A 26,095-nucleotide genomic window follows, 5' to 3' on the forward strand; every position below is an offset into this window, starting at 1 on the left:
AACAACTGGATCATAGATAACTTTTTACTGCAAGGCCATTCTATGCATCGGCCAAGCTGATTTTGGTCGTACGATGCCCAATTAATTCTGAATGTGGATATTTCCCTTTGGTTACATTTATTCAAATAATGAAGAAGTACACGAAGATCTTTCATAAACAAATTTTGTTTTATTTTCTCTTGAAACATTTTCGGATGTTGTAATATACAACACAATACATGTAGTTCAGTCATAGCTACATTTATAATTTACTTTTCGCCTTTATGGATTGATCATGAATAAGACAGGTGTTTTGTATGTACATACTAGAATAATGAAACCAAGTCTAACAATGGTTATTAACTTGAGAAATAGTATTGTAAATATATATTAGAAGAGCTGGACACTCCATATACATGTTCATGCATTACATGTTCTGTTTAGTTTATTATTAATGTACAAACGCAGAAATTGTAATAACGACAACATACAAATATCCTTTACTGAAGTGTACAGCCATCAATAGACAGCAATATATACAAATATCCTTTACTGAAGTGTACAGCCAACAATAGACAGCCATATATACTAATATCCTTTACTGAAGTGTACAGCCAACAATAGACAGCCATATATACTAATATCCTTTACTGAAGTGTACAGCCAACAATAGACAGCAATATATACAAATGTACTTCAGTAACAACTTACAAGACTTCAAAACAAACTATTGTAGGCTAATATTATAACACTTGTCATGACTAGAGAACCTGAATGCTTCATTTAAGCTAGTTATATATATATATATTTACATAACAGAACGACTACCAAGTGAACCGTTTGACAGGTTTGCACACACAATATGGCAAGTCACAAATTCTCGATTAATGTATAAATGTGTGCCTCATCACTACAGCATGTGCCCATTTCATACTTGAGCGAGATAATTGATTCTGTTGAATTTCGAAAAGACGCTAATAAGTTCTTATCAAATCAATACAAATTGAACAACCGGCATAACCAACACCGATATTTCCGTGTAGAATATGGTTAATTCCTTAATCTTGGTTAAAGAGGTCATTTTATACATGTATTCGCATACGAACAACACAAAGCTAATATTAAATTCAGTTTATATCACGTGCATCCTGCCAATCTTAATATCTGCAGATTGTCACTCTCAGATGAACATTATGATTTATAAGTTGTCTAGCTCTCTTTACGACGAAATGCACGTGTTCTCCAAAAGTTTGAATGTTTATCAGATTGCAGGGATGTTTGTTGTACCATTTCGTTTTGTTTTTCGTCCTTGGGAACACGGCTGACTGACTATATGTTAGATAACCTCAGATTCCAATAGGCCTACGAACTGTAACAAGAACAAACTCTGTCGTGTGGGAGAGGAGACACGGCTAACCTTTGCCATCGACTTGGCGGCCATACAATGCGTGTTGCGCGACCATTGACCAACGCCACAGGGACTGGTCCGAATCTGTTACTGTCCAAACTTGTCCGGTAGTCACCCTCTACCCAAATATGACCCCGGGGTACTTTCACTCGTTTCGTCTTGTCTCTGGTCCATATGCTGTCTCCTTCCAACGCCACCACCCTCTTGATCAATTTGACACCTGGATCAATTGGAGACAGTAGAGAAACAATTTCACCCCTTTCAAACTTGTAGCTCCTCACTTTCCATTTATTGAGGCACACATAGTCTGAATACTTAGAAAGACATGGGTTCAGGCATGGTTCCATCGAATTTCCTCTAACCTCTGCAACATAAGCGATTGTGTTCAGGAAGGTTACAGTTGCAGGTACCACGAACGTCACTGTTCCTATCACAACCTTAATCCAATTCATCCTATATTTGATTGATGATCAGGTAACCATCTCATTGCACGATTTTATCTACATAGACTATCGCTTGTTTCAACATTAGTTCTAGTAGAGTCTAGGCCTAATTTTTACAATGACATTCACACACACATGGTTTGATTATTATGTAAATGCGAGTTACCTCCCCTATATTGTCGTTAAAGTATATCATTGAGAAAATAATTACTTTTGTTCTATTTATATCGCTTGGCATGCATAACATTATTTTCCTATCATTAAAATATGTCGCTTATGAATTTGATTAATTAAACCAAAAAGTTCATGTTATCGCGTCACCCTAAACCAATCAGATTACGACAACTCCATGTTCCGTGTCCAAATCGTGACGTCATCATTCAGTGTTTTGGTTTAGGTGTCATTCTGGCTTGCACCAACCATTTTCGGGTAATTTAGAAGTATATCGGACCAATTACCGTGACTATATGAGCTGATTGTACATGTTCCAGACACAATAACACATTTAAAGGACTGTTCGATGTGTTATACAACCCAGTCACCGACGATTAGAAGATTTCATCACATGTTACACAGTTTCGTTTTAGCCTAGTTTTGATGTGTTGTTCGGGTCAGTTTGACGTAGATTTTACTAACAATAGTTGACTATTTGTTTGTATTCAGAGATCAATCTAACAGAATAAGGATTCGGATATAGTGATATAAAAATGGACTTGGGGGATAGCCCTATAACGTTAGTTATCAAAGCACCAAACCAACGACTTGAAGATCAGACGGTGGAATGCATGTTAGGATGGACAGTAAGAAAGCTGAAGAAACACCTAGAAAATGTTTATCCCAGTAAACCAGTAAGTGTATATAGACTGGTGTATGCTGTTGAAAGCTACGGTTTTAAGGAATACTTGTTTCCGCAGGTTGATACTCGACTTTCCAGCTGAACTGAACATTATTTTTTTTATGAAAATTATTGGTAACGTACATATAGTAAAATGATTCTGTGACTGGTACATAAAATATAAGGTCACATTCTAACTTTGCCTTAAGGGAATGTCCCTTTGACTTGATCAATAGAACGGCAGAATGGTAATTAAGGTTGTGTCACAGGTTTGATTCCCAGTGAAGGCATAAATACTACTATAGAGTCGAGAGGATGTTGTACCTGAAAAACATTTGTCACTTTTAATTTACATAAGTAGTGAAAAGTGACAAAGTGCTTTGCGCTACACCATGTGAGCAGGATGAGTTAACATCAAAATGACTGTTAAATCTTAAAGAGTGGAACATGGTTGTTTCCTCTGTATTGTTGGATTTTCTCCACTCAAAAAGCTAGAAAATTAAAACACTTTTACAATTGTAATCCCATTATACTGAAAGTTTTTAGAACTTTTGTTCAGTGTTGAAAATGTTATGTCACGCATTCATTATAGCTAGATGTGAAAAATTACAAGATTTACATACAAAGGTTTAAATGGACAGACAGCTGCAGCTGGCAGCCTGATGATAATGCAATATGTAAAATAGACCCATGTTTTGTATAGGGTGTTAAAAATGAAAGAAACTGATAGAAAACAAAAAAACATGCATCTAGAGCATATATGGTGTGTTTAAGGAGGACCAATTTTTCATTGCATTTATATATGCATAAAAATAACTTTCGTGAGAACATGACATGTCAGAATATATGCCAATCAGTATATATAGGTATGTAATGATCTGTAAGTTCATTTACTACTTGCAATTGTCTTCAATTTGTTTTTATGAATGCATCATCCATGGCATTCTGTAATAATATTTTCACTTGAACTTTTCAACTGTTTACCAGGTAATTTGTTTGCTTTGAATTTTTTTGACAAATTTCATTAAAAAGTGTTTTTTTTTCTTAAACAGAAAGAAACTCAACAAAAGTTGATATATTCAGGCAAGCTTCTGCCAGATGATGCCACATTGAAAGATGTTCTGAGACAGCCTCAGGTAACACTCAGTCAAAATTACTTCTTCAAATACACATAAAGTTATAAGAAATATTTAATGTATCCATGTGAATTGATCAATTTTTGGAAGAAAAAAAAACAATGATTAAGCTGTTGTTGATTAATAAGTAGGAAGAACCCATTGAAGGGTGAAAGCTCCAGTTTAATTAGTATCCACTTTTTTTATGTTTATTTTGTTTGTATATAATTATGTATGTACATGTAACATGATGTATGGTAAAGATAAAAAGTAAAGTGAATTACTTCTTAAAGTAATCTGTTGAGTATTCCTAAACATAGAAGTTATGTGTATTGTTTTCAGGGCTGTTCATCCCAACATACAGTCCATTTGGTGTGTTCTACAGGCCTGGATTTTAACGCTACAACATTACTAGACAACAAGGTCAGAGATGCTTCCATATATACCACCTTTGTAGTATATTTGTCTACACATTATCATTTGCTAGCTCTTGGATGGAGTAATTATATCAATTTAGAATAATGATTTTGATAAAGAGGCACACTAACAAGTATTAAATGTTTTCATCACATATAAATTGTTGAGTGATATACAGTAACGAAAGGAGATGTTTACTGATCAACTATCATTGTACTCTAAACTGTCAAGTGAATGGGCTCATGTCCTAATATATAAGAGTTATGGGTCTTATCTTCAGTGTGCAATGTTAATGTGAACTAGCTATATAGCTAGATAAAAAAAATAAGCACATTTTGTTTAAGTGCTTCTTTGAATACAGGGTAATTGTATTGTCCTGGACAAGTTGTTTCACGAATCACCAGCTGATATGCATCAAGTTATGTTTCTTTTGAGAGAAAATTAATACAGTTTGGCTGGAGGAAGAGGAATGTGAATGGCTGCACAATACTCTACCTTATTCATATAAAATGTGATCCTCACCAAGTGTGTCAATGTTTGTTGTCGGTTTAATACTTTTGACCCAGTACCCTAGTCATGAGAGTTTACACCAGCTACCTGTTTGATATCTTGTTTACAATTATCTGTAATTACCAAACATTTCCTCTACGTACACAGCCTAATGGAAGATCATACCACATGCCAGACCCAAGTTATAACTTAACCACACAACCAAATGTGATACCTACGACAACATCTAGTACTGAAGGTCTGCGTCACAGAAATCACGGCAGCACAGATACAACCACACCTGGAGCGTCACAAGGGTAGGTAACTCTGTCATTGTTTACATTAATTTTGACTCTTTCCTCATAGTCTCGTGTATACATGTAAATCATCAAGAGCATGGTCATCTCATAATTAACTTTGACAAATTCTACAAAGTCTACAATTTCTTTCCTGAAAATCTAATGTAAATTATCAATAGCATTGCTATCTTATAATTAGTTTTGATAAATATCATGATGGTCCACAAATTCTTTCCTCAAAATCTTATGTAAATTATTAATAGCATTACCATCTTTTAATTAATTTTAGTAAATACTACGGGGATCCACAAATTCTTTCTTTAAACAGCAGCCTTAAGTGGTCATCGCCAAATTTCGCTAGAACAAATTCATTCGGAACTCTCATGGTAATCAAAATGTCGCTTATTTCAATGATAATTCCTGATGAGTTCAGAATGGGACAGGAAATAAATTTTCCCAAAAACTGCTAATAACACATGTACACTAGACAATCTTGTCTCCTTCCGTGAAGTATTTGTTTGTGATTAAGTAATATGATTCACGCTTTCATGTGTAACAGAGATTCCGATAGCAATAAAGGGGTGCATGTCTTAAATCAATTGATGGTGAAATGCTTGTACAAAGTACATAACATGAACGTGCGATTCAACAAGTCACCGGAACAGATACAGTAGACCAATTCATTGATTGGGAACAAATTTCCGAGACGAGTTAACGAAAGTTGTCAGATCTCTAATCAGGATACAGATCAGTTATTTAACGGAGAGAGAAAGGGCAGTAAATTGAGTACCATTTTAAGACTAAGGAACCAATATAAACAGAGAGTAAGTTACCTTCTTGTTTTAGCGGAATACCTCAAGCAAACTTACAGATGTGTAAGTCTTATCTTCTTGTTTTAGCGGAATACCTCCGGCAAATTTACAGATGTGTAAGTCTTATCTTCTTGTTTTAGCGGAATACCTGTCCTCAGGCAAATTTACAGATGTGTAAGTCTTATCTTCTTGTTTTAGCGGAATACCTCGGGCAAACTTACAGATGTGTAAGTCTTATCTTCTTGTTTTAGCGGAATACCTCAGGCAAATTTACAGATGTGTAAGTCTTATCTTCTTGTTTTAGCGGAATACCTCAGGCAAATTTACAGATGTGTAAGTCTTATCTTCTTGTTTTAGCGGAATACCTCAGGCAAATTTACAGATGTGTAAGTCTTATCTTCTTGTTTTAGCGGAATACCTCGGGCAACCTTACAGATGTGTAAGTCTTATCTTCTTGTTTTAGCGGAATACCTCGGGCAAACTTACAGATGTGTAAGTCTTATCTTCTTGTTTTAGCGGAATACCTCCGGCAAATTTACAGATGTGTAAGTCTTATCTTCTTGTTTTAGCGGAATACCTGTCCTCAGGCAAATTTACAGATGTGTAAGTCTTATCTTCTTGTTTTAGCGGAATACCTCGGGCAAACTTACAGATGTGTAAGTCTTATCTTCTTGTTTTAGCGGAATACCTCAGGCAAATTTACAGATGTGTAAGTCTTATCTTCTTGTTTTAGCGGAATACCTCAGGCAAACTTACAGATGTGTAAGTCTTATCTTCTTGTTTTAGCGGAATACCTCCGGCAAATTTACAGATGTGTAAGTCTTATCTTCTTGTTTTAGCGGAATACCTGTCCTCAGGCAAATTTACAGATGTGTAAGTCTTATCTTCTTGTTTTAGCGGAATACCTCAGGCAAACTTGCAGATGCCACAAATGCCTCAGATGCAGCAAATGCCCCAAATGATGATGCCTCCTGGTGCTGAAGCGTTTTATACACCTGAGCAGATGATGATGATGCAGAACTATTACTACCAGATGGCAACTGCTCAGTACATGCAGTAGTAAGTCACTTTATTTTACTTTAAATCATTTCCTGTAACCCTTATTTAATTTTATTTTATAGTTCCTTATTAATTGCTTTAACTTAATTTACTCATTACAGTATAAAGATCTGACAGTGGCCAGTAAAATAAGGGGTCAGGTTCAGATGACCTTTCAAGCAACCAATCCAAATACAATTCGCAATATTTTGCCAGTCTGTTTCAGTAATATCTAATAATAACTGAGATGGCCATGCCCATCATCAGTCACTCCATGCCCAAAATATATTTAGTGGGCAAAATGTGCGTTGTTTGTTTATTTTCCTTTGCTACAACAGACACTAATACAGATGGAGATAAAGCAGCCAAAACAAAGGACTGAAAAGTTAATCAGCTTTTTTTTCAACACTTTTCAATAACCTGTGTAATTTATTAGCTCACCTGGTCTGAAGGACCAAGGTGAGCTTATGCCATACCGTGGCGTCCGTCCGTCCGTCAACAATTGACTTCTTCTTCATAACCGCTGATCAGAATTTGAACAAATTTGGTCAGAAGCATCCCTATGGGTAGGGGGGCTCAAAATTGTACAAATAATGGGGCTGACCCCCAGGGGCCTGAGGGGCGGGGCCAAATATGGTCAATTTGGCTATATTGATATAAATGACTTCTTCTCTGAAACCGAGTAATGGATATCGCTCATATTTGCCTGGTAGCATCACTATGGGGTGGGGATTCAAAATTGTACAAATGATGGGGCTGACCCCCCACTGGCCTGAGGGGCTGGGTCAAATGTGGTCAATTTGGCTATATTGATATAAACGACTTCTTCTCTGAAACCGAGCAATGGATATCGCTCATATTTGCCTGGTATCATCACTATGGGGTGGGTATTCAAAATTGTACAAATGATGGGGCTGATCCCCCAGGGACCTGAGGGGTGGGGCCAAATGTGGTCAATTGGACTATATTGTTATAAACGACTTCGTCTCTGAAATGTAGCAATGGATATCCCTCATATTTCTATGATAGCATCACTAAGGGGATAGTATTCAAAATTGTACAAATGGTGGGGACCTAACCCCCTGGGAGCCAGAGGGGCGGGACGTAAATGGGCCAATATAGCTGTACTGATATAAATGATTTCTCTGAAACTGAGCAATGGATATCACTCATTTTTCCATGATAGAATCACTATGGGGATAGTATTCCAAATTGTGCAAATGGTGGAGACCTAACCCCCTGGGGGCCAAAGGGGCGGGGCCAAAAGGGGTTAATTTGTCTATTGATATAAAAGACTTCTGAAACCAAGCAGTTGATATTGGTCATTTTTGCCAGGTAGATCGCACATCACTATGAAATAGGGATTCAAAATTGTACAAATAGTTTGGCTTACCCCTGGGGGCCTGAGGGGCAGGCCAAAAGTGTTCAATATGGCTAGATTGATATAAGAGACTTCTCCTCTTTCTCTGGAACTAAGCCATGTACGACATTGATATTTCAGTGGTAACATTCCTAGGTGGCTGGGATTCAAATTTATACAAATGCTGGGTCTGACCCTCCAAGGAGCCTGAGGGGTTGGGCAAAAGGGAGCAATTTGGCTGTATTGCTAAAAACGACTTCTTATATTTTAGAAACCATTGAGATCCCCACCTGATAACCATATATAGCATTGCTGGGCATCAAGAGATAAACAGTATCTTGTTATAAAAATAAGCCCTGAGGTCTTTCCCCACCGATAAAGACTTAGTTACTTTATTATATCTTTGAAACCATTGAGATCCCAACCCCATAACCATATATAGCATTCTTTGGCATCAAGAGATAAACAAAATAATGATGGATAAATAGGCCCAGGGATCTTTCCCCACTCCTGAAGACTTAGTAACTTTGTTAATCTTTGAAACCATTGAGATCCCCACCCCATAACCTTATATAGCATTCTAGGGCGTCAAGAGATAAACAAAATAATGATGGAAAAATAAGCCCTGGGGTCTTTCTCTACCTCTACGGATTAAGTTCTTTTGTTATATCTTTGAAACCATTGAGATACCCACCCTATAACCATAAATAGCATTCTTGGGCATGGAGAGATAAACACAATCATGTTGTAAAGATAGGCCCTAGGGTCTTTCCCCACCCCTAGGGACTTGGATTCTTTCTTATATCTTTGAAACCATTGAGATCCCCACCCCATAAACATATATAGCATTGTTAGACATCATCAAATAGAGCTGTTAACAACATTAGTTTGAAGTTTGATCAAATCAACCTGGTGTGCGATACAGGCCCTCTGGGCCTCTTGTTTGCACATACTGCCAAACAGGCATATAAGAGAAGCTTTTTGATGGCTAAACATTTCCTGTTGTATTTGGTAAGATTTGAGGTCAACTGAACATGACCCCTTACTGTTCACTGTCAGATTTCCATGACATTGTCTTAATCCAATTGGCTTAAACTGAATTTCTACATAGACTTTTGGCCATGGTTTGATTAGTTATGGTTTGAGTATACTGTGTACCAAGATACAGTATAAAATGAGTATTTAAGTCTTTAAAGCAATGTCCAGTATACTTCACCAAGGACTTTATGAGTTTTACTAATTGGGCATGCAGATAATGAAATGATGAAATTTTATGAGTTTTGCTTACAATTTAGCATGTAGATAACAAAGTAATATTATTTTATGCAGCTACCAGACAGGTGTAAACCCTACACCTCCCAATACACCTACAACACCAGTGGAGGATGCAGCACCCAATCAGAACGACCCTAACAACCAGGCCCCAGCCAATGGGGGTGAGGGTAATGGAAATAACTTGGTGATGAATGCCCAGGGTGGGATGATGGCTGCAGATGATGATGATGATGATTTCGGACAACGGGATTGGCTAGACTATGTCCACACCTTCGCTCGCTTTGCTGTTCTAATCAGCATTGTCTACTTCTACTCAAACTTCACACGTTTCCTTATTGTCTTTGCATTCTTTTTCCTCATCTATTTGTAAGTTGATTTTTCTAGTTTTTCACAAGAAAAGCCAATTAAGCTACATCCAATTGTTTAAAGATAAATATATTTGTGTATATATCCGTTTATCCTCCAGTATTCATTGAACATTTAAAGTATTTTGGGTTTCAAATATTTTATCCTTGGAAATATTTAACAGACTTAAAACACAGAATATTCTATGATATACCGTTGAAAATAAATATATATTTCTCATATCAAACAGATTTTTTTTTACATTTTTCAAAGTTCAATATGAGCACAAACCTGTTTCATTGTCCAATTTTAGGTATACACATATACAATTAATATAGCAGCTTGTCAAATTTGCAGTCTCCACAGCTTCACATTATACTGGTTATTCTCCATATTTCAATGATTTAAAAAAAAAATCTTATTCTTGTATAGATATCAGACTGGCTGGTTCCAGCTTGCAAGGAGAGTTCCAGAAAATCGACAAGAAGCAAATGTCCAACAACAAGAACAGCCCCCAACAGAACATCAAGAGGAACAACAACAACAACAACAACAACAGGTTAGCTATATAAGCAATCAAGACATTCTGTTGCAATGTTTCTGTATTCTAATAGGCTGGAGAGGAAGTAAACTCCCACATGGGTGCATACCACGAAGCAGTTATTCTGCTCATTTAAAACATAGTCAAAGTAACCTATGGTTTTGTTTGCATACTATATGTTGTTATTTTCATGAGATATTATTTTTTTTACTATTTTCAGGGATAGAATAGCATTTGAAAAAAAAACAACTTTTTAACAATTATAGCAAAAAAATTAATATTTTCACCAAAAACAAATCTTTTTTGCTTGAAACTTTGGTTGAACCACCAAAATTTGAAGGTATACATGTACAGAAAATAAACCTGAGTACCTCTTTGAAAGTCATTATGGAAAACTGTGTACACCATATCTTAACTTATTCTTTAAAATTCAATAATAATGCATATTGTAATGTGTTTCCAGATTAGTAAGGTGTCACTGTATATGTTCACAGGCAAATCCGGAAACAGATGAGTTACCTGCTGGGGAGGGTCAAACAGAAGAGGAGAGGCCCGCTCCCCCTGAACAACCACCTCCACAGGAAAGTGTCCTAGCTGTCATCTGGTGCTTTATATCAACATTCTTTACGTCCTTAATACCACAGCAACCTCAAGCCGTCAACGCAAATTAATGCCAGCTAGTTCTTACTGTGCTGAATTCATTACAAACTACACTGTTTGTGTTACATGTGGGAGCACCTTGTGGAAATACATTTGTTAAACTGAGTTTTTTAGCCAGTGTGATTTTAATTGTAAAGGGCAATTAACAGATGAAAATGACAGGTAATTGTTCTTGTCAAGTAATATTGCATATGTAACAATCAGAAAATACATATACAGGTGTATGTATTTTTTTCACACACACACACACACACACACACACACAAAAGAAACTACAACTTTAAATGAAATCCAAGATATACAGGTACATTTGTGTATTTTTTTATCTATCCTAACCATCATTATAGATTGGGTTATGAGTTTTATATATACACATAAAAACTGATTTTCAAAAAAAGATCTGCTTATTTTCAACTTGGATGATGTTATATCTTAGTCACCTTTAATGATTTCATTTAAAAGTTGACAATATTGTCATTTTCCCAAAGTTTCTTATCAGATGCTTAAACGCCCTTGACTTGCTTTAATCTATTTTACATCTGAACAAGTAAACTTATTTTTCAGATTATCTCTGATTTATGGCATAGAAAAGGAGATTTTATACAATCTGGAAATTGTTGATATTGCTTACATATATATGTATCAAAATCTTCAACACTAATGTACATAATTCTGATAATATCCCAGTTTTACTGTCAGCAGAGCAGAGGTCATCTTGGTTAACATCTGTAGCATCTTTTTTATGTATACACCTCTTACGTACAATCAGGAATGACACCAATCGCTACTTCTAATCGTCTAGTGGCAATCAGGGGAATAATGTCCGGGTTTTACTTTAAAGACCGTCCGTTAGCTTCAAATTTGTGTTTGGTTGAATACTGAGGTTCATTTTTATGTAAAGTCTATTTGTAGTAGCTGGTGGCTACCTCACTAGTTGATATGCAGGTTGCTCATTGTATGCTACTAGAGTTTTTTGGGGGTAAAGTACTAGCGTGCACAACAGCTCAGGATGGTCAGTGACCCTAACTTTCTGAGAGACACAGACAGCTATGGGTGAGAATCAAGCCAAACAGCTTTGATCTTCATTTGAGTTTGTATTTGTTACATACTCTACTAACTGAAGCATCACAGCAACTTCATATCTTTGGCTAGAAATGATAACAGGTACTGTACTGTACGTGTGGTTATTTCATCAGTTCATAAGGTTAAATTAGGCTAGATCAACAATCAGTCACCACACACATACTTCATACCACATCATACCTAAGTCCAAAACCCTTTTATTCAATTACCTATAACACATGCTTGTAATAATATTAATGAAGCCAACAGAATATGCTGCTTTTTTCTAATCATAGTACATTGTCATTTGAATTGATGAATAATGATAAGCCAAATTGTATTAATGACATTGCCCAGGTACATTTTGTGGTTGTATGAAAGTACTCCTGTTTATTGGTTTTGTTTTGTCTTCCAAGTAGTAATGTTCCTTATGTTCATTGTTGTTATAATGTTATTTTGAGTTTGTTGTTGTTTTAATTATTGTCAAAAAAAATATGTTTAGTTTCATTTTTTATTTGAAAGTCGTAACTTCCACTATCAATGATACCGTTAGTTATGATTTGAATATGAAAAAAACTTGCAAGTATGTGTCGGTTAGAGCACAAGTTGTGGTACTCCACACATACCTTCATAGTGTAAAGTTATATTCAGCAAAATTTGCTATGTTTTCATTTTGCAATACCACTAAATTGACAAGTCAATATTTCCTCAAAAATAGATTTCAAAACATTGTTTCGGGAGCTACATATTTTCAAACAAAACAAAAAATTAAGAATTTATGTATCACAAGTTGATATTTGTGTAAACATATAGACTATTCGTAACTTAAGATATAGAAAATTTCACACTATAGTCTTCGGTGATCATATATTTTATTATGGTGTTTGAAATTAATAAGTATATTTTTGTTTTATTGTTATTACCGTATATGTTCATTGTAAAAGTATGTTTATTTACTGTGACAACTCTAGTGATATATATACTGATTTATCTATATATGTAGAGAGGATGAGTGTTTTCAGTACTTTATGTATTGTGAACTGGTCATCTGTACAATAACAGTTGTAACCTGGTATATACAATTGATAACTTACAATATAATGGCGCTAGTCCTTTCAACCTTTCAATGTTTATACAAAGTGTACAGAAAACCCAAAAATATCAAATATCATTCAGATACGAATGATTTCAAATAACTAAACCCTATATAATGATTTTGACTGTTGTGAAGGATGTTCTTCTGTTTTTTTTGTGATTTATATAAAAGCTGGGGAGAGAGAGAGCTATATAAACTTGTTTAAATGTACATATGGGTTGTTATAAACCCAGAAAATGTTGAGGTTATATTTTCATCCCATCATATAATGACACAACTGAGTAAAGTTTGACTTATGACTTCAATGAAGAACCATTAATGCATTTTATCTCCTGACTTACCTCCCTTTATGAACGATCAGATTCTGATCACTGTCGTACAGATCGATATGGTTATCTAGGTTAATTTTGCTCATATTTAATTTAATTATTTGGAGGATGTGTCTGAAGATAAGGTTCATTATGCCCATGTAGTCAGTGGTGTATGAAAATTGAATAGCTTTATTTTCATTTATTCAATCAAGAGAAAATTGTCTCGCTCTCACAGTGAGTGAGAGTGCTTCTTTGAGATCATGATCTGGTGTGCATGATAAAATTGGATTAAATTCATGTGGAGATACAATCCAGTTTTTCCAAAACTTTGGTATATAATCACCGATGACTAGGGTAATGGTATGATATTAACTGTGTCACACTGAAGCTGTACAGTTTCACTGGGGATGGTTCACTGTTATTTCATCGTTTTAAGTTACTAATCACTAGTTTTCCATTGGTCATGTCATTCTTCAGTATATGTGTTTAAGTTGTAGCTGTATTCATTGTGATAAATCTATCCTTGTTTACACAGACACAATATATTAATCCAGAGATGCTTGGGAGGAGGTAAGTCGTTTGGAGGGTTCAGAACATCTCCAAGGATAGTATAATTCCTTGTTTTTATCGTTTCATGTCCTGCTTTGTACAGTGCTTTCCAACGGCCAAAATACATCTACAGTCTGTTTGACGGTATACTTTTACCAGATTTTTAGATTATGAACAAAATGGTAGAGTATAATAATGTATTGAAGAATTAAAATTCTGACATTTTGTTCATGATCTCAAAATTTTAGAATCATAATTAAGTGATAGACTGTGATCATTTTTGTGTGTTATTACTATGTAGAAATCCAGTTGTGTGTTACCATACAATCGAAGTCTGTTTTCAACTCAGTGTTACCTTCCCCCAAAGAATGGTGATGGGCTATATGTATTCATGATGTGTAAATTTTCAACCCCTTACTCATCAAGGGCTAATGTAAATCAATCCATTTGAAGTCTACAAACATTCATGATATTGCTTTAAACATCTTTTTCATAAATATGCGAATTTACAAAATTAATGAGAAGTTGGTACTTGTGATATATGTACCCTGTAATAACCACATGCCTGGTAATAAGCCCACCCTGACCCATGTCTGTTGCAGTTGAGTAAAAATGACAACAAATGCATTTCCATTGGCCAGCAATAAGCCAACTACTTTGAGTCAAAGTTTATATGTAACAGGCTTATAACAGGGTGATATGCTATACTGTATTGCTCCGAATTATTTCAATATGTACAACTATTGATTATTGAGATAGTTTAATTATACTTCTCCGTATAGTTGACACAGAAATATGTATGTTTGAGAAATTTCAGTTATTTACAATATTGTCTCTTTTCCCTATTTTATATGGTTTAGTGATGAAGCAGATGTAAAAGAATCTACAATAAATCAGGCCCTGGTTTCATCAATACTCCTTATAATCTTAGCAAATTCCTAAACCTAAAAATTTCCATAGAAAAGTATTATAGAATTTAGGGGGGAAATCATAGTTAAGAAACCTTACATACATTCTATGGAAAATTTTAGGTTGGGGAATGTTGATGACACTGGCCCCTGAATTATGTATTGTTGAAAATACAGGTCATTTTCTTCATATTTTATGCAATATATATAGATTGTATATGTGAAATGGCAGATGGGTGGGGAAAATGGGGATAAAATTTGTCTCGGGACTGAGTATACATTGGAACCTGTTTACCACTAAACCCTGAATAATCTGAAGTTCTTTTTTAAAAGTTCTGTATAAAGTTGACATTCCACTTCTCACTGTAGACATTTCTATAGCTGTAGAACCAAAAACCTGTCTATTCTGACCAGATATATTGATACAAGTGAATATGATTTGTGCAGGTGTTACTCTTCTTAATTGAATTATAAATTAAATATATAAAATTAATGAAAATATTATCTACATGGGGATTGTGGATGTGAGAAATATACAGCCTCTTTTTCCCTGGTTTTTCCTCCCTCATCTTCTGCTCTAGCACTTTACAGTATGATAATTATAAGGTAGATGTGTTCAGTACATAGGTGATATCTACCAGATCATGTTTGTAAATCCACTTACAGAAATCCATATGTGTACTTGTGCTAAGCACAATGAGTTTGTCATTGTTGACTCTATATAGACTGATTAAATCTATATTGGTAAAGATTATACATGTCTTCATATCTTCATTTCTTTGGCACAAAGTCACTGTGAGCTGATCACATTTTATGAACTAAGTAAATATATTGTGCATGCAGTGACTCAACACATTATCAAACTGTAATACGGCAGATTCGGATAAGCCTGTGGGGATAATGAAAGCAATGATTTTTCTTCATTGATGTACGTGCATTTGACCTTGACTGACTTTTCAAGGTCACAGGTCAAATATTTTAAATTGTAACTAAAAAACTATTATACTGTAAAATCGCTCATATAACTGCCCTATACCTGCTTTGTGTAATTGGTTTGAAATTCGCTGGGCATGAAGAGGTGAACAGAATCATGTAACCAGTTGTGGTAGCCCAACTACACCCTTGGTGATAAAATCTTTGCAACATAATCTGCCCCGGGCCTATGCACCCAATATATACTGAGCATGAGGAGACGCGTTTACATTCACAAAACTAAGGAAAATTTGAAAACCAGTTTTGACAGGTCAAACATCATTTTATCATGAGTCTTTTAACACACACCATCTTTCAAGATATGGACGCGACGCAGTCCACTCTGCGAGAGAATAACGGTTTGCATTATGTCTGCATAATTGCATTTCTAATATAAAGAAAGAGATTTGAACGGATAGTCGGACGGAATCATTATTGACAACAAAACGAATATATAATGAAAATAAAGACTTAACTATTAACGACAAAGTACATGAAACATTCCATACTAATATATTTTCAGTAGAAAGTATAGCGACTTTAGAAATGGTCCGCTTGCAACAGAACTAAATTTTCAAAAAACCTATTCCGCTGGTAATACAGAATCAATGGTTGCTAGCGGTGCCGCCTTGTCTACTACTTCAGTTTTGCATTGGGCCCCAGAACCACATGGATGAATAATCTCTGTTGATTGGGCTGAACTCGGCTTGTACTTTTTGTACCATGGGTCAAATCGGACGTTGCCCAAAGGGATCCGCTCCTGTGATCTAGTCAGCATTTTCAGAATTAAGATTCGACATGGTTCACTCACTTCCGGTTTCGATGGGAATGACACCCGACTCTGAACTTGCTTCAGCAGCTTCTTGTGATTTGAATCATCGTAGGGAAGACGCCCGTAAAGCTGTTCAAAAAGAAGAGTGTTGTGTGCGTCAAAAATTTAACGTGTCACCAACTTTTCTAAATGTCAATATTTCCTTCTTTTAAACAAACAATTCTGTTGAAATGTTGACACGCATATGTTCCCGCTGAAATAATTTGATTTTGTTACTACAAACAAAACAAAATTTAACAGAAAACTAACAGCATTTCATTGAGTTAATAACCTTAAATGTTTTAGAAATACAACTCTACAAATAGTACAAATAGAGTGTTATACGAAACACTTGATTTCTCCAAATGGTTCTACAACTAGTACAAATGAAATTTGATACAAAACGGAACACTTGATTTCTCCAAATGGTTCTACAACTAGTACAAATGAAATTTGATACATAAACGGAACACTTGATTTCTCCAAATGGTTCTACAACTAGTACAAATGAAATTTGATACATAAACGGAACACTTGATTTCTCTAAATGGTTCGACAACTAGTACAAATGAAATTTGATACAAAAACGGTTACTTTATTTCACTAACTGGTTCGACAAGTAGTACAAATGAAATTTGATACAAAAACGGAACACTTGTTTCTCTAAATGGTTCGACAAGTAGTACAAATAAAATTTGATACAAAAATGGAACACTTGATTTCTTTTAATGGTTTGACAACTAGTACAAATAAAATTTGATACAAAATGGAACACTTGATTTCTCTAAATGGTTCGAAAAGGAGTACAAATAAAATTTGATACAGAAACGGAACACTTGATTTCTCTAATTGGTTCGACAAGGAGTACAAATAAATTTTGAAAGGGTCCTGTCAAAGGCTTGAAAAATCGTTTAATATGACAGCAATTCAGTATATCGATATTTTCAATATTTTAAGGCCTACAAGGAGAACCAGAAAACATGTGTGTAACCAGTCAAGGTACTGTGTTGGTCGAGAGGCCTCGAGTGACAACGTTTAAACCCCAATATCGTTAGTCTAGATCTGATTCAGGCATTTTGAATGCATGCTTGTTGCAAATCTGCTACGTCAAACTCAAAGCCAGACAATTTTAACTCTGTGCTGCCAGACACCTATACACTTGTAACTATCTCTGGTGATGCCATACTATTCCTAACGCGTACACGCTTCCTAAAAAGTTCTAGGGCTAGTCGAATTGTAGCATTCGGAAGGTGGAGCATACAGATCCCATGCAGCCGAAGTACATGCGTTTTACAGGACATCTAACAGTGTCTTTAATAATACCAAATATATTTCACGAGTGGGGCTAATATTTTGATATTTATCATTAGTGCCAGGAACATACATAGACACATGTCAAATATATTTGGTATTACTGAAGAAACTGTTAGATATTCTGTTTGTTACATCTTATAGCAAAATATATCGGGGCAGCTTTAAGTTCTCCCATTGTCGTTTGTAAGCAGTATTTTGATTGATCAAATCAGTGAAAAATAACTAGTAGACAATATATCTTTTAAAGAATGAATAATTTTCGATATTGCACTGATAGAAATGTAATAAATATATATCTTTTGCGTCATAAATACAATTTCAAAAGTAGAGATATACACCCCTTAGCCTAGTGGCATTATCAGTTCGAGTCTAGGTGTCAGCAACTCGTATATATATATGTTTTCTTTATTTCTTCGTATCACAAATGGTGCCGTGACCAGAATGATGGGTCACCGTTTACTATTATCTCAGACTAGCGTGAAGTTCTCTTTAGCATAGTAGTAGGGTGTCCGCTCAGGGAGTGAGAGGTTATCAATTCGAGTACACTTATTTTATTATTGTTCTTTCCTATTACACAATACAATTACACATTACTGGTAATAACGAACGGTAGGATAATATATTCTGGACGTCAGTTTTCCATTCTGCTTTAAAAACTTACCATGGTGAAAAGAACGACCCCGATGCTCCATACGTCAGCCAAGAAGGCGTCGTACGCCTGTCCCTTCAAAATCTCAGGAGGAGCATAAGCATAACTTCCGCAATAAGTCTCACTGAGTTTCACCTCCCCAGATTTACTCTTCGTGATCTTCTTTGCAAATCCAAAATCAGTTACCTTTAAGTTTTGTTTGAAATCCAGAAGAAGGTTTTCACACTTGATGTCCCTGTGGACAATACCTTTGTTGTGCATGTACAGCACGCCGTCCTGGAGTTGGTAGAACCACACCCCGGCCACATCCTCCTCTATCATCTTCTTCTCGCGGATTGTGTCCAGGAGATCAACGCTGCCCAACTCCATGATCAAGAAGAATCGCGTAGTCGTCTCAATGACTTGATAAAAGGCAATCAAAGAGGGATGCTTTAAGACCTTGATAACATCTATTTCGCGCGGGAGAAACTTTGTTAGATAATCATCAGGCGCCTTTCGTTTGGAAATTATCTTGACTGCAACTTTATGCTTTCGGTTGACGTCGTAGGCGGATCGTACGCCCGCGTAAGATCCCGTGCCAAGAGTCTTTCCAACTATGAATCCCTGGCTCTCCAGCACCTGGAATCGTCGACTTGTTCGGCTGACACGTGCCGAAGTTGTCGACGAGTTTGCAGCATTGGTCTGTTTCTCGTCCTGATCCGGTATATCATATGTGGAATCTCGTTCCGCCATTATTCATGGCTAATATTGGGTGGAGACATGGTGAAATATCCAGAGGGATGTCTCCATCCTGCTTCTCTGAGGTAAACAAGGATCACGACGATGACGTCACAATAGATTCCAACCATGTGGGCAACCACTTGTGACGTCACACTGAACATGTATTTCTGTACATAAGATTTTCTAAAGGTCGGCGTCATTGTTTGGTATATTGCCGCAAATCCATGTAAAAAGTCACGAGATAGTCATCTGCTTTAATATGCATTACAAATGCTTATCAACGATTAAGGTTGTTAGTATTGTGTATGACCTTATATGTCTATGAGTAATAAGGAGAGGTAATGAAATATATTCTAGCCATCATCTGGCTCGAAATTATCACCAGCTGAAGCTTACCATCAATAATGCAATAGGAGAAAAAAGAATGCAACGACCAGGACCTCCGAACTCTAGCCATTTGATCATAAGCTACCAGGTCACCGACATTCAGTACGGTCTAGTTCCGCTACAATATTACACTGTGCCTGACCTCGCAACAATTAAACCAATTTATCCTTAATAAAGTAATGTCTTCCGTCTCGGAGACAAAACAAACCCATGTTCTAAACTCAAAGAAGTTTCAAACTAATAACATTTACATTTGAAGTGGCTAACGTACGGTATGACCTCGTGCACCGGTCATGGTAATGAATTAAAGTATTCCCCCTTCCCAAAGGATATGTGATCAGAATACCTGTGATGACACCAGTATATCTGTGATGACACCAGTATACCTATGATGACACCAGTGTACATGTGATGACACCAGTGTACATGTGATGACACCAGTATACCTGTGATGATACCAGTATACCTGTGATGACACCAGTATACATGTGATGACACCAGTATATCTGTGATGACACCAGTATACCTATGATGACACCAGTGTACATGTGATGACACCAGTGTACATGTGATGACACCAGTATACCTATGATGACACCAGTGTACATGTGATGACACCAGTGTACATGTGATGACACCAGTATACCTGTGATGACACCAGTATACATGTGATGACACCAGTATATCTGTGATGACACCAGTATACCTATGATGACACAAGTGTACATGTGATGACACCAGTGTACATGTGATGACACCAGTATACCTGTGATGACACCGGTTTAGATGTGATGACTCCACTATACCTGTGATGACACCAGTACATATTTACATTTGCTCCGCATTTCCCCATTGACACAATGCTAAGAGGCAGTTGCCACCATACGCCTCTAACACCCAGTGCCTCAGGCTATAACACCCAGTGGGTCATGTGACATTAAAAAAGGCGGGATTTATTTTTGTTGTTTCAGTTTTTTTTCCAAGTTGACGGAAATTGTAAGACAATGTAAATATATGTATTAAACAGTGGTTTTAATGTTGTTATTGTCGATATGGCAGCAAGATGTATGGTGGGCAAATGTAGCATGGCAACCCTAACAGGTCCCCATGCCATTTGCCCACCATACATCTTGCTGCCATATCGACAATAACAACATTAAAACCGCTGTTCGTTGCTTAAATCTGTGATGACACCAGTATATCTGTGATGACACCAGTATACATGTGATGACACCAGTGTACATGTGATGGCACCGGTTTAGATGTGATGACTTCACTATACCTGTGATGACTCCACTATACCTGTGATGACACCAGTGTACATGTGATGACACCAGTGTACATGTGATGACACCAGTATATCTGTGATGACACCAGTGTACATGTGATGACACCAGTATACATGTGATGACACCAGTATACCTGTGATGACACCGGTTTAGATGTGATGACTCCACTATACCTGCGATGACACCAGTATGCCTGTGATGACACCGGTTTAGATGTGATGACTCCAGTTTCCATACGATGACACCAGTATATCTGATGACACCAGTATACATACGATGACACAGTATATCTGATGACACCAGTTTACATACGATGACACCAGTGTACATACGATGACACCAGTATACATGTGATGACACCAGTATACCTGTGATGACACCGGTTTAGATGTGATGACTCCACTATACCTGCGATGACACCAGTATGCCTGTGATGACACCGGTTTACATGTGATGACACCAGTGTACATGTGATGACACCAGTATATCTGATGACACCAGTTTACATACGATGACACCAGTATATCTGTGATGACACCAGTATATCTGTGATGACACCAGTATAATTATGAGAATGCATCATCTCGCTCTGTAAGCGAACGCCCTACCACTAAGCCCAAACACTGGTGAGATCTAGAATTTCCTTCGTGTTATATATGTGGACTAAATTTACTTTTTAAAACTCTTCATATCACACTTCTTTACAATAACAGTCTATAGACGAAACAGTTTTGTTAATCCTTTTTGAGAATAATTTAAAAACTCTCGAAATTCAATGGATTCAATTTCGTTCGCGTTCGGTCTTGGGCTGTGAGGACAAGAATATATTTAGAAGATGTATCTTGTATTACATATATTGTGTGTACGCGTTAGTTCTCGCGAATATATCTGGCTTGGTGATTTGGTGCTGTAGGTCGTGAGATCGACTAGCCACTTGTTGTGTGTTTTAATGCTGCATGGATATACACGACTATTAAACGCTATTTAGGTTACTAGAAAAGTGTAACATTTGTTAAAAAAACAACAAAGTTACCCATTAAGGCACGTGTATTTGTTCACGTCATCAAAATCCTACGATGGCCGACAAGAGCCTGGCAAAATGAAATGAAAAAACTGTAACAATTTTTTTCATGGTACATTTTTTTCAAATCTTTTTGTACCATTGTATGGTACAGAAAGATGTGAAAGCGGAGTTGAAATGAGTCAGTCGCTTTTGTATCTTTTTGTACCAAAAAGCGGCCGAAAACAGCCATGGTACAGAAACATATGAAACGGCCAGACATAAGGGTTACTGAGTTTGACAAATGACTCCCAGATAAAGCTGTCATCGCATACCCTGCCAATTAGTATCCCGGAATGTCTGGCTACTAAATGATCCAATCGTCATTTATATTGATGTGGGGCCTGCAAAATAGTCAATTGTCTATTTTAACTTTTAAATGACTTTTCATTTTAAAAATAACGTCTTTAATATTTTTTTTCCAGTGAGGAATTATTTGTACTTACATTGTCAATGTATCCAATCTGCCTCAACTTCTCGAGTAAAAGAAACTATATAGACACCGATGGGGTCCGTTTTAGGGAAATGGGACCAGCAATTTTATTACGTAATAAAAACTTCTCGAGTAAAATAAACTATAGACACCGATGGGTTACGTTATTACGCTTTTAGCAGTGAAATATCGAAAATTAATCATTCTATAAAAGTGATATTTAATCAAAACCCTGCATACGACAATGGAAAAAGTTAAAAGGAGATCCGGTATATTTTGCTAGGAAAATGTAATAAACAGCATATCTAACAGCATCTTCAATAATACCAATATTATGTATTTCACTCATGTAACTAATATTTTGATATTTTTCACGAATGCACAAATATCGAAATATTAGCCCCACTCGTAAAATATAGTTGGTTTTACTGAAGACATCGAGGAATATATATATATTGTAAGACCATTAGAGAAATGCTGTAATGTTTTTTTCAATCGTTCAATTGTTTATCTCTAAAATGGAAATGACGACATTATACAAGTTTAATTTTATAATTCTTAGCCCCAAGGTACACCCCAATACACTATAGTTTCGACTCGATTTGTGTCCTCAGAAGTGATTTATACACTTTTCGGCTTGTTGTGACGGTGTTATCAAACCTTTGCTATTCGGGGTCAGCCCTGGTCATGGTGTTGGATGACGACATTCCGATGTTCTGATGGTACAGTTTTTTCACATCTTTTTGTACCACGAATGGTACAAAAAGATATGAAAAAACTGTAACGTTTTTTTCTTGGTACACTTTTTTCATATCTTTTTGTACCAAAAATGGTACAAAAAGAAATGAAAAAAGTGTAACGCGGTACAAAACCTTTCACATCATTTTGCCGGCTGATACCGGCTATTGGTACATAAACATGTGAATGTAAGCTGTGTTTTTTCCTAAGTAGTTTATAATCTTTCTGTAACACATATAGTACAAAATGATTTGAATTTTCACATCTTTTTGTACCATGGTACACTTTTCTATGGTACAAAAAGATATGAAAAAACTGTACCATTGAAAAAAGTGTTACAGTTTTTTCATTTCATTTTGCCAGGCTCTTGTCGGCCATCGTAAAATCCTTTTTTAATTTCAAATAATTTGCACACACTATTCTTTTTCTCATGATAAAATAGGCCTTTCCAACTTTACCTGAAGGTTTGTCACATATCTATGAAAATAATGATAATAATCTTTAAAATGGATGATATTTATCACATGCGGTATATGGTCTGGGTCCGGATGCGGTATATGGTCTGGGTCCGGATTTCCGTTCTAAAATTAGAACGAACGACAACGTGCAAGCCCGCAGGCACGAGCGGTAGGTCTCACATGGGTCTAGCAGCAGAGAAAGGTAATGACGATGGGGGGCAGGCCAACATATTTTGTATTAGCCTGTAGAAGGCAGAGAAGAGAATCTATCCTTAAAGTTGCCGCCTCCGAATTTTTGGTTCTTAGGGGATTGTTCAGTAGGCGTCCGACATTTCAAATTGAATGCTATCTTGCAAATTGGGCTGCCCAAAATTTAATCGTCCCAAAATATTGCAATGCGGTTTAGAAGCATTATTATTCTCTTTATTTCCTCCAAAATGAAGATTTTATAAACAGAATACATACATAAGTGTATATACAAATACATTTGAATGACATGCATGTAGGAATAATTAAATGTGCATAATTTTTTACAAGTGGAATTAACAATAGACTTGTGCATTATAGTCGATTAGTGGTACTATGTACATAGTCTACGATAATATGTCACTATAAACAGACATTACATTTAAGGTGCATTCGAATATCACTTTCTAGACATATATATTTCACATACTCATATATTAAATTACTATGATTAATAGATTACACTTTAAATCATACGTGCAAACCGTAATTAATGATGTATATTCATTTAAAAAAAAAAAAAAAAAAAAAATTACTTTAAATGTAGTGACGTCAGTTATACTTAAGTGCAGGGCAGGAAGACAAATTTCAGCATAACTGGCCCTTCGGGTGAATTAGGATTCAAAAGAACTTGCCCAAAGGTGAAACATAGTGGTCCAATTAAACTGAACTAGTAGTATCTTCAATTACTCTAGGGGAAAGGTACAAAAATTGAAAAAATTTACACTTGCCAATCGGGCAAGTAGTCGGCAATATTTACTTGCCCACAGACCAAATCTACAGGCCCCGGGCCATTGGACCTGGTTTTTTTTCTTTCCCTGAAGTGCCTGGGTTTGAATCATAGGTATGTGTCCCTGTAATAATAAATATAATGACAAATTTCTTTTTCCTTTTGTAGTTATGTTGTTTTTTTATTTTGTTTGAAATTAAAGCAATCTGTAATGATGAACTTTGCTTTCATAATAGGTACTACAAATAGATTTCGAGGTCGGGGTCAAATCTCATCAAGATGGTTGACTGAAAGTAAAGCCAAGGTAGGTGGCATTTTGTGTGCATCAAAAACACATTTTTTATTTTTTTATGTTTTTTTTTAATTTTTAATTTGGGGGGGGGGGGGGGGGGGGGGGTGAAAGATGGATGGATGCCAAGCTATATATATATATATACCATTTAGAAGGGAAGAGTTTATGCCATTGGTCCGATTTTTGGGATCACAACAGTGTTATCATATGACATGTGAATACATTTATGATTTGAGCATATTGTATGGCAATTAAAATAATCTCACCAGGAATGATAGTACTTTAATGTTAATTACCCACAATTAAGGAAAATGTCCATCAGCTGTGGATCTCATTCATGGATGTTCAAATTTCCTTCTGACTCTGACTGTATTGTATTGTATTGTATTGTTTTGTATGGATATGTCTCACTTTAAATATCGGTTCAGCTTTAATATTAGGTATAGTCAAGGTTTTGACAGCAGAATTCAGTCAGGATAAAAGTTTGTGCATGGAATATTCATGTTTTTATTAATGAACTGAAAGTTTGCAAGTTGTAAGAGTTGTCTACCTTCTAATTATGGCTTGGTGGCAACAAAAATATATTCCATTATTTTGGCAGTTGAATTTCATTTATAATAATACAATAAAGTATGGTTAAGACACCTTATATACTCTGACACTCTAATCCAGAAGTGGGTTGTGATAAAATTTCTAATTGAAAACTCACAGATTATAATACTCGGTACCATTTTAGATCAATGTAATCCTGTGTATCAGTATACATGTATATGACACAGGTTTTGATGGGAATTAGTATTGTTGCAGGCTTTTCTTTGTAATGTGACTAAATGTTTCCAGTTCAAAATAATTAAACATTGAGTTGTCTTGATTCAAAGTATCCTATCACAAAATGCCTATCTGTATTTTTTTTAATCAATTATGACCTCACTTGACAATTAAAATAAATTTAGTTTTAAATTATCACTAAGAAAAAATAAATAAGAGTCCCGAATAAGGGACAGTTGGCAAGTCTGCTTTCAAAATACTATTTTAAGTGAAAAATGATACAATG

The 26,095-nt window shown here is 35.9% G+C and overlaps 3 protein-coding genes across 5 annotated transcripts in view; 2 read left to right on the plus strand and 1 right to left on the minus strand.

Moving 5' to 3' along the window:
• The first annotated feature begins 2,196 nt into the window (after positions 1-2,196).
• Positions 2,197-15,696, plus strand: LOC117337227 (homocysteine-responsive endoplasmic reticulum-resident ubiquitin-like domain member 2 protein). Of its 3 annotated transcripts, none has more exons than XM_033898098.1 (8): positions 2,197-2,678; positions 3,718-3,801; positions 4,123-4,203; positions 4,855-5,003; positions 6,695-6,856; positions 9,525-9,836; positions 10,248-10,374; positions 10,851-15,696. In XM_033898098.1, the coding sequence occupies exons 1-8, from the start codon at positions 2,538-2,540 to the stop codon at positions 11,025-11,027; spliced, it is 1,233 nt and encodes a 410-aa protein (XP_033753989.1). In that variant the 5' UTR covers positions 2,197-2,537; the 3' UTR covers positions 11,028-15,696. The 3 variants fall into 3 exon arrangements, with proteins under 3 accessions (XP_033753989.1, XP_033753987.1, XP_033753990.1); XM_033898096.1 differs by having other exon boundaries at positions 10,248-10,373; positions 10,847-15,696; XM_033898099.1 differs by having other exon boundaries at positions 10,248-10,367; positions 10,847-15,696.
• Positions 15,697-16,369: 673 nt separating this feature from the next.
• Positions 16,370-19,529, minus strand: LOC117337052 (testis-specific serine/threonine-protein kinase 4-like). Its single transcript, XM_033897835.1, has 2 exons — positions 18,701-19,529; positions 16,370-16,815 (listed from the first exon to the last, which is right to left on the minus strand). The coding sequence occupies exons 1-2, from the start codon at positions 19,418-19,420 to the stop codon at positions 16,498-16,500; spliced, it is 1,038 nt and encodes a 345-aa protein (XP_033753726.1). The 5' UTR covers positions 19,421-19,529; the 3' UTR covers positions 16,370-16,497.
• Positions 19,530-23,922: 4,393 nt separating this feature from the next.
• The window catches only part of LOC117337240 (protein CBFA2T1-like), a 163,583-nt gene continuing 161,410 nt past the window's right edge, over positions 23,923-26,095 (plus strand). The window contains exons 1-2 of the mRNA XM_033898117.1: positions 23,923-23,975; positions 24,986-25,053. The gene's annotated coding sequence lies outside the window, so the exon portion shown is untranslated. The remainder of the gene's footprint in view (positions 23,976-24,985; positions 25,054-26,095) is intronic.

Source organism: Pecten maximus, chromosome 11, assembly GCF_902652985.1.
Source record: "Pecten maximus chromosome 11, xPecMax1.1, whole genome shotgun sequence".
Taxonomy (NCBI): Eukaryota; Metazoa; Mollusca; class Bivalvia; order Pectinida; family Pectinidae; genus Pecten; species Pecten maximus.

Excerpts from the sequence above, each read along its gene's own strand:
- LOC117337227 (XM_033898096.1), top strand. The coding sequence starts at position 2,538 with ATGGACTTGGGGGATAGCCCTATAACGTTAGTTATCAAAGCACCAAAC. Across the intron at positions 4,204-4,854 it reads CAACATTACTAGACAACAAG|CCTAATGGAAGATCATACCA; the intron begins GTCAGAGATGCT and ends CTACGTACACAG. Across the intron at positions 6,857-9,524 it reads ACTGCTCAGTACATGCAGTA|CTACCAGACAGGTGTAAACC; the intron begins GTAAGTCACTTT and ends TATTTTATGCAG.
- LOC117337052 (XM_033897835.1), bottom strand. The coding sequence starts at position 19,420 with ATGGCGGAACGAGATTCCACATATGATATACCGGATCAGGACGAGAAA. Across the intron at positions 16,816-18,700 it reads GGGTCGTTCTTTTCACCATG|CTTTACGGGCGTCTTCCCTA; the intron begins GTAAGTTTTTAA and ends CTTTTTGAACAG.